The sequence below is a fragment of the Mastomys coucha genome, unplaced genomic scaffold (genome assembly GCF_008632895.1).
Source record: "Mastomys coucha isolate ucsf_1 unplaced genomic scaffold, UCSF_Mcou_1 pScaffold22, whole genome shotgun sequence".
NCBI classification, from domain to species: Eukaryota; Metazoa; Chordata; class Mammalia; order Rodentia; family Muridae; genus Mastomys; species Mastomys coucha.
In genome coordinates this window covers 133,595,140-133,604,294 of record NW_022196905.1, presented here as the reverse complement: position 1 = coordinate 133,604,294, position 9,155 = coordinate 133,595,140, and the positions used below count along the sequence as shown (strand labels likewise).

Genomic DNA, 9,155 nt, shown 5'->3' with positions numbered 1-9,155 from the left:
GGGTGGGAGGAAGGAAGAAGGAAGGATAGAAGGAAGGAATTGTTGGAATGACCCTACCCCAGTGTGAAATATCCATAAAAGGAATACTTGGATACAGAAACATGGGAGAATGTCACCAGAAGTGGAGGCCCAGAAAGAGCATTGCTTCTAGCAGCCCAGAATTACCTAAAGTTGACAGAACATCTCAGAGGCTTGGGGAGAACCTGGACTCCCTGGAACAGACAGCAGGGACAGCCGTCCACAATAGGGCTAATGACCAACACCTTAGGATCAGACTTCTGGTCTCTTGAACCATAGAAGATAACATTTGGGGGAGATTTTTGTTTTGTGGGACTGGGTCTTGCTACATAGCTCAGGTTTGATGAAAACTCAGGCAATCTTCCTGCCTCAGCCTCCAAAACTCTGTCTACAGGTGTGAGGCACTACACCCTGCTTTATTTTGTTTGTAAAACCCCTGTTTGTAGCACTGTTCCTTGATTAGACCCTCTGAGTAGATGGGAAACTCAGTCCCGGGCAGACAGATGGATGGGATGAAGATCCCGGGGCACAGACAGGTGTCCTCGGGCTGCATCTTTCTGTCCTTGACTGCTCTTAGGTACCAAAAGATGACTGCTGGTTTTTGCTTCTCAGAGGGCTGGAAATCAGGGTCAAGTCCTTTCGCAGTACGGCGGGGGCGGGGCTAGATGGGAGAGGCGGGGCTTGGTGGGTGGGGCCCGGTGGACTGGGGGCGGGATCAGTCGTCCGCTCGACCTGCTCGGTGTGCAGCCGTCTGCCCTGCGTCGCCGCCGCTCTCCGGTCTTAATTTCGCCGTGATGTCGACCGCTATGAACTTCGGGACCAAAAGCTTCCAGCCGCGGCCCCCAGACAAAGGCAGTTTCCCGCTGGACCACTTCGGTGAGGCGAAGCGAGGCGAGGCTCAGGTTGCTGGCGGCCTGGGATTGGGTGGCAGAGTTAGGGGTACTGAATCAGGGTGGCAGCGTCTAGGGTGCTGAGTCTGAGCGGTAGGGAGTGCTGTTTTTCGGTGACAGGTGACAGGATCGGGGGTATTGGAAGTGGGTGGCAGGTCTGGGATACTGGTTCTGGATGGCAAGGTTTGGGTGACAGAATTATGGGTGCAGGATATCTGGGTGGCAGGGTCGGGGTACTGGATCTGGGTTCAGGGTCTGGGCTGCTGAGTCTGGGTGGCAAAGTCTGGCAAAGTTGTTTCTTTATGATACATGGCAGGTTTTAGGGTACTAGGTTTGAGTGGCAGGGCCTGAGGTTGTAGATCTGGGTGGCAGGGCCTGAGGTACTAGATTTGAGTGGCCGGGGCAGAGTTTAGGTGCAGTGTCTAAGGAGTTGGATGTGACAGGGCCAAGGCTGCTGGATCAAGGGTCCCGAGAGGCAAGATGGAGGAGCTGAATAGGAGAGACAGTGTGTGCGGTAATAGACCTGTGGCATTGTCATTGTGTTGGATTTAGGTGACAGGATGCTAGATCTGGTGGGTGGGGTCTGAGGTACTGGACCTAAGGATGCAGAGCAGTTAATATTATAGGCCCTTCTTGGGTTGTAGAGCTAGGCATGCTCAGAGCCCTTTGGGGGTGCAGTCAGAGAAACTAATCTTGAGAATCCCTATTTCAGAGGGCCACCTGTCATGTCCTTCCAAGTAAGAGCTCAGACTTGGTGCTAATGTGACAGGATGGTGACAGGAGTGGGACTTGATGTTAGACACCCTGGTAGCAGCGCAGGACATCCTCCCTCCCCAGCCTGAGACTCTGGGTCTGTAGTAACATTAGGCAAAGAAATATTTTCAAAAAGCTGTTTGATATCTAATGTTGGGGCTGAAAGCCAGGGCCTGGCACGTGCTAGGCGAGTGGTCCACCTCTAAGCCACACTTCGGCCCAGAGGATTTGGGAAACTGAAATGTGAAAGAAAAAAAAAAAACTAGGAGAGAATTGGAGATACAGTTCAGAGGCTGAACGGGTGCCTAGCATGCACAGGAATGAGTTCAGTCCTCAGCACTACAATAATAATAATAATAATAATAATAATAATAATAATAATAATGATAATCATAATAATAATAATCATAATAATAATAACAACAACAACATGGAACCCCCCCCCCAAACCACAAGCAAACAGCCCTGAGAAATGCAGCAGACCTGCCTCTATCTCCTGAGTGCTGATTAAAGGTGTGCACCAATATGACTAGCTTTATTATAATTTTTTAACTTTATGTGTATGTGTGTGCATCTGAGTATGTATTATGTGTGCAGGTACCCTTGGTAGCCAGAAGGCGGTGTTTGATACCCTGGAGCTGGAGTTACAGGCATTTGTTAGCTGCTCAATGTCGGTACTGGGGACCTAACTCAGGTCTCTGTAAGAGCAGTCAGTGCTCATAACCAGTGAGCCATCTCTCCAGCTCCTTTGTTTCTTTTTGTTGTTGTTGTTGTTTTGAAGTACAAGGACTTGACCCTAGGAGGCTGTATGCCAAAAATGCACATTACCTCAGAGCCACATCCACAGCCTCACAAGGAGAACACATTTGGATGGAAACCATAGCACTGCTCCTAAACTTGGCGTGTGAGCAGGTCAGGCCTTCTCTCTACAAATAGGATGCTGTCTTTCTTTTTTTTCCTAGGTGAATGTAAAAGCTTTAAAGAAAAGTTCATGAAGTGTCTCCGTGACAAGAATTATGAAAATGCTTTGTGCAGAAATGAATCTAAAGAATATTTAATGTGCAGAATGCAAAGGTGACTTCTCTCTCTCTCTCTCTCTCTCTCTCTCTCTCTCTGTGTGTGTGTGTGTGTGTGTGTGTGTGTGTGTGTGTGTGTGTGTGTGTCTGGGAACTGGGTCTGTTGCTGGCCTGGATTCACTAATTAGGCTGGGCTGACTACAAGTGAGCCAAGAGATCTCTGCCCCTCAGTGCTGGGATTGTTCTGGAGAGGGAACTCAGGTCCATTTTACCAACCTAGCCACTGCCCCTGCCACATCAGAGTGGCTGGTGTTTGCCAGGAGAAATCACAGTTTAGGCAATAAGGAGACTGCTAACTGCCTTGGAAATCTCTTCGTGAGTGACAGCCTTGTCCACAGCCCCCATTCCCCAGAGCTTTGTCCATCACAAGATGTAGATCCCAGCAGCGCTGACTGAGCCAACAGGTTTTCATACCTTTCACATTCTCAGCCCGTAAGAACACGCATTGCCTCATGCTGTCCACTGAAAGCTGTTTGGAATGTCACGGGGACAATAGACAACTTAAGCAGTGATGGATAATGATGGCTGCACACCTCCTCCTCCAAGTTTACTTTTAAACAGAACAAAAGCCAAAATATGTGGAGCTCTGCCTTAGAATAAGAACTATTCCGACTGTAAATATGCAGAAGCAGCTAGCAAGCCAGTACTCGGTGGAAGGAGGTCTATTGCCATTGTGCACACAGGAACTCAGGCACCTTAGCCTCTCAAGATGTCAGTGGTCCACTTAAGACTGCTTTCTTTGTATTTAACAAACCCAGACAAGTCCCAGAGGTGTAGGCATGTTGGAGTTACAGTGTGGGTGTTTCAGCTCTGGCAGTGGCAACAACTTAACTTAAGGTCTTGCCCTACAGTCATAAATGGTGCTTGGGTCTGTCCAGATCTTGCTGCTTCCAGATAGCTCATGGCTGGAACTGAGCCTCAGCAGATGGCTGAGAATTTCTTCTTGGTTCTCCTGAGCTTTAGAAGAGGGCCAGAGATCCCAGCCTGGAATGAGGATGTGAGCAGGTCCCTGCCTTCCCCAAGCTTGGTCCCTAGATCTTGATGTCTACAAAAGGAGAGATTCCACAGACGAGCTGGGCAAATTCGGCTCGTAAGAGCTTTAATGGGGCCTGCAACACAGGCCTGTCATCCCAGCTGCTCAAGAAGCTGAAGCAGGAGAATTGTGAGGTTGGGGCCAGCCTGGGCTACAGAGTAAGTTCAGAAACCATCTGGGCAACTTAGTAAGATTCTGTCTCAAAATAATAAGAAAAACAGGTTTGAGGATATAGCTCAGTGGTAGACCACCTGCTTAAAATCTCCCCAGTGAGGGGCTAGGGCGTGGCTCAGTGGTAGAGCCCCTGCCTAGAATCCCCCAGTGAGGGGCTAGGGTGTGGCTCAGTGTTAGAGCACCTGCCTAGAATCCCCCAGTGAGGGGCTGGGGTGTGGCTCAGTGATAGTAGCCTACAACTACCCCATGTCTTTTTTTTTTTTTTGGTTTTTTTTGAGACAGGGTTTCTCTGTGTCCTGGGATTCTCTGGCTGTCCTGGGACTCACTTTGTAGACCATGCTGGCCTCGAACTCAGAAATCCACCTGCCTCTGCCTCCCAAGTGCTGGGACTAAAGGCGTGCACAAACACTGCCCGGCTATTATTATTATTGTTGTTGTTGTTGTTGTTGTTGTTGTTGTTATTTTGTCAAGGAAGGCTAGATCTAATAGCACAGACTGGCCTGGAACTTCTGGCAATCCTGCCTGGGCCTCTGAGTGTTGGGATAATAGGTGTATGATACCATGCTTGGCTGGTTCATTATTTTGTTAGGCTGGTTGTTAATGAAACCATCAAACGTACAGTTGAAGTTGACCTAGCACATGTACAGATGTGTACACACAGACACACACACGCATGTGCATGCATACAGTATATACAGGAATAAATCAATTAAGAAAATAAAGTTAAAATATTCCTTCTCAGGCTTCCTGGGTGTGGGGAACCTCTGGGCTGTGGCTGCCTTTACAGCTCAGCTGGCACTTGCAGCCCTCCTGCCCCCACCTCTGGAGAGGCAGAGGTGACGGGGACAGAATGGATGTTGCTGGGACAGGCACGGATGGCTGAGCCCTCAGGAAGGCTCCAGAGCACAGCTCAGGGCTCATCTCAGTGTCTCTAGCCTTAGAAATCCCAAGGACATTTGTCTAGGGGTGTCCCCTTAGGTGACAGAGGCACATTGAGGGCATTCCTTCAGCTTGACTTATTCATTTTTCTGTGTGCGTGTGTGTGTGCATGTGCTGGTAATATCTCTTCATCATTGTTCCTTTTCTTGCTCTGAGCAACCAGTAGCAGTAAGAGCTAGCCTTAGTAGGCCTACAACCTGTGGCTTCAGAGCCACAGACAAGTCTCCCACAGTAATCGTACCCACCTCTGAGCCAGTGGGCAGATGGCCTGAAGGTAGGCCTTAGTTTCCCAGGGATAGAGTCCTGTGTTCCAGAAGAGCTCCAGGGATGGAGGGCGGGGGAGACAACTGTCCCTGTCTTTGGAAGATGTGGGGGCATCTGCACCTTCAGACCATGAGCCACTTTCCTCCTGGTGCTTGCTGTCTGACCAGAGCCAAAGAGACTCTGATCCTCAGCGTCTCTATGGTTAGAGTGTGACCTCCAAGCTGGTCCTCTCCTTCCATATCAGCAGTCTCTATGGTTAATGTGTGACCTCCAAACTGGTCCTCTCCTTCCATATCAGCAGTTTCTATGGTTAGAGTGTGACCTGCAAGCTGGTCCTCTCCTTCCATATCAGGACATTGGCACTCACGGGCCCTGGACCCTGGGAGTGTCTCCAGATTCACTGTGAGCATCTCCGGAGCATTCTGAGCTGTGGGGAGTGGGGTGTGGTGGTGGGGAGGAGTTTACTGAGGGAGTGTATTGTGGAGGCAGGAGGGACGAGCCGGAGTGGGCAACAGCATCAGGGCTGTGCGTGTGGATGGCTGATCGGGAGGCAGGCTAGAGTACCCAGTGTTGGGTTTCCATCCATCTTCACAGGGCAGCTGTATTCCGGGTGACTAAAGGCAGTGGGCTTAGAGCCTCACAGGAGCTGGGATCGTGGCACTGGTGACAAGGCTGGACCATTCTGTACCATGTTTTGGCCTCCTGTCTCCCCAAGTACACTTTCACAATGACCTGGAGGTCAAAGCAGACATAGTCTCCTCAGTGTCTTTCTACAGTGTGGGGGTGAAGAGGTCTTGCCCCCAGCTATGTGCAACCCTAAAGTTTGCACAGGCAAGTAGTTCAGTTCTGTGCACCCCTCTTCTCCCCATTCCTGATCCTCCTCAGGGTCCCCACACACCTAGCCTCAGCTCTCCCCATTTCAGTTCACACCTGTGGGGTCATGTGACCCCACCCACATACCTGGCCCTGCCCACATCCTCAGCCCCTGCCCTTGTGAGCTTGGGCCAACAGTGTGGTTGGGAGGGACCTTGAGGCTCACATGGCCTGTTGGCTCCTTGCCCTATGGGGAGGATACCTCTGGGTCTGTTTTCCTGTTTTTGAATGGGGTGCTGAAAGTGGTCAACTGAGTGAATGAAAGAGCATGGTGGGGTGGAGCCCTGTCCCCCCCATGCCCTTCCTTTCCCCATGACAACATCTTTCTCTTCCAGGCAGCTGATGGCACCGGAACCACTAGAGAAGCTCGGCTTTAGAGACATAATGGAGGGGAAGCCAGAGGCAAAGGAGGACTGTTGAGAAGGAAACCACAGGGCTGTTTCCCCTGCCTGGAGCAGAGCTGAGCCCTTCTGCCCACAGTGCAGGGAGACCTGAGACTCAGCCTGTGCTGCCCAGTGCAGGGGCTCTTCGTGAGGATGGTAGAACATGCCACTTCCTTTCCTGACCTCGGTTCCCCTCCAGAGAGTGTGTTTTTCTTCCTTCTGTGTATGTCACAGGATTCGTCGGGGCTGAACACTGCGGTGATTTGATATCCCGCCCAGTGTGGCCATCACACCACAGAGCCCTGGACAGCATTCCACAGTGACTCAGCCTGTCACAGACCCGAGTCCTCACACCAGAACCTGCCAGTGAAACCAGACAGCGAAATGCTCACAGACACGCACGCCAGCTTGCTTCCCTTTCTCTGTCTTCTCTCCTTTGAACAAACCTGGAATACAAAGTAGGAAGTGAGAAATGGTTTGGCTTTTGACATATTTGACCTCTTGTTTTAAGTGTTTTGAGACAGACTGCCTGTGTAGCCAAGGATAGCCTCGAACTCTTGATCCTTCTGCCTCTGCGTCTGCGTTACTGGGGAATGGAAGCAAGGGCTCCCTGCATGCTGGGCAAGCCCTCTATGGCTGAACCATGTCTCTAATGCCTCTAGCACAGTTTCCTGCTTTTTAAGTTGCATATTATTTATTTATTTATTTAGAGTCTCTCTCTTTCTCTTGTGCTCGCTCGCTCTGTGTGTGTGTGTGTGTATGTGTGTATGTGTGTAGTGTGTAGGTGGGCCAGAGGACAACTTAGAGGAGTCCAATCTCCCCTTACACAAGTGAGTGTCTCAGGGATTGAACTCGCATCACCTGGCTTGGTAGACTTCCCAGCGCAGCTTCCCTTTTCCCAGTCTAGCAGCAGGTGGCTTTTTGTTTTCTGGTCATCTCAAATTGTTTCTAAACCTAGCTTTTCCTTTCAGTAACCGTGCATGCCTGCACAGGGCAGGGCAGCCGTGCCTTGGGAGCCTTGGGAGCTGGGCTAGGATCTGTTCCTTTTCCACTTTTGCACCATGTTACTGTAACATGGTGTTTCTGTGTTTATGGGTGCTGGCTTGAGACCCTTGGGTGTCGAGCACTGACCCTGTACTGTGAACACCACACAGGGCTGAGCTGTGGCTTAACCCAGGCCATCCTCAGAGCTGCCTGCAGGTTGTTTAAACACCCCGGTGCCTTCGTGCTGAGGCAGGTGAGTAGGGGCTTCTACTGTGTGCAGGGATCCAAAGACACCAGCAGAATGCCAGTACCAGGTGCCAGCAGCCTCCAGTGCCCTCTGATATGTGTCTTCCTAGAGCTGTGGGAGAAGGGTCATCCCACACTGCTTGTCCTGGCTCCTGTCTGACTGATGAAGGGTGGAAGGATGGGGGGCAGGGAGGGGGGCTGGTATTGTGGCATACATCTTTAGCACTCAGGAGGCAAAGGCAGGTGGATATCTGTGAGTTTGAGGTCAGCCTCATCTACAGGGCAAGGTGTAGGACAGCCAAGACTACATAGAGAAACCCTATGGAGATGGGGAGTGGATGGGAGAGAGAGACAGCATTGAGAAGAGGACTCAGCATATTTATGTTGGTCTTAGGCAGCAACTCTGGTATTGCAAGGCTACTGCGGGGTCTGCTGATCCCCTCAGTACAGTTTACCCTTGCCCCACTGGATGGGCATGTCTTAGTGCCCTGTGTTGTTACACAGAAAGGCCTCCCCACAGTCATGTCGACCGGGGTCTGCTTGTTTGCACACACTTGCTTAGCCCAGCCACAGAGTGCAGGGCAGCACTGCTTCATGTGCACCACGTTTCACATTCGGGCCTTGGTTTTAATCCCCCAATGCTGGTGTCACCCCAGCAGTGGTTACAATTGCAGTGTTAGAGCAGCCAAGGTCACTCGCTAGAACACAAGGTGCATGGTGAGCACTCTGGTGTGACTGAGCCATCTCCTCAGCCATTTTGTTGCATTTGATTTATGGAGAGAGGGTTCACTCTGTAGCCAAGGCTGGTCTTGAACTCCACTTCCACCTCCCAAGTGCCAGAGTTAAGTTCAGAGACCTGTCATTTCCCAAGCCTTTGATGTATCTCGTCAGCAAATGACAAAATGAACTACTTAACAGCCAAGAGTGGCTGAGTTTTAACCTTCCAGCACATCATGGTGGCTCCATCCATGAGTGCTCCACTGTCCACCTGTCCCCACCGAGATGCCAGGAATGCAGCATCGCAACGTTGATGTCTTTGGGGGCTGGAGTTGGAGGATACTTGGTTCCTTCCTGGAATCTTCACAATTACATTTTATAACAAGTGTACATCACTTTTATAGAAACTATAAAATCCTTACTTGAAGGGAACTCACTGCGTTGAGTAGTGTTTTTATATCCTCTAAATTATAGGCCGGTTGTAATTTCTCATCCCCTGTGGATACCAAACCATTTATTTCTCTTGGTGGTACATTGCACTGTGTGTGTGTATGTGTGTGTACAGTATGGGTGTGTGCACATGTATGTCTGCAGTACAGGTGTATGCACATGTGTGTACAGTATGGGTATGTGCACATGGGTGTGTATGCAGTATGGGTGTGTGCACATGTGTGGAGGGGTATGCAGTGTGAGCATGCTAGTCCTCTACAAGGCTCCCTGAACATCTTGTTATTCTAACGTCATGGGTGCCTTTGGGGGGAACCACTCCCATCAGTTCTTTGGGCATGCATGTGCATTCAGAGAC

General features: G+C 50.4%; 1 protein-coding gene across 1 annotated transcript; it reads left to right on the top strand.

Annotated features, from left to right (window-relative positions):
* The first annotated feature begins 722 nt into the window (after window positions 1-722).
* Window positions 723-8,782, top strand: LOC116068649 (cytochrome c oxidase assembly protein COX19). Its single transcript, XM_031338484.1, has 3 exons — window positions 723-894; window positions 2,624-2,735; window positions 6,356-8,782. The coding sequence occupies exons 1-3, from the start codon at window positions 813-815 to the stop codon at window positions 6,438-6,440; spliced, it is 279 nt and encodes a 92-aa protein (XP_031194344.1). The 5' UTR covers window positions 723-812; the 3' UTR covers window positions 6,441-8,782.
* Window positions 8,783-9,155: the final 373 nt, after the last annotated feature.

Coding starts and splice junctions, on each gene's coding strand:
- LOC116068649 (XM_031338484.1), top strand. CDS start 813: ATGTCGACCGCTATGAACTTCGGGACCAAAAGCTTCCAGCCGCGGCCC. Junction 895..2,623: donor TTTCCCGCTGGACCACTTCG/GTGAGGCGAAGC, acceptor TTTTTTTCCTAG/GTGAATGTAAAAGCTTTAAA. Junction 2,736..6,355: donor TTAATGTGCAGAATGCAAAG/GTGACTTCTCTC, acceptor TTTCTCTTCCAG/GCAGCTGATGGCACCGGAAC.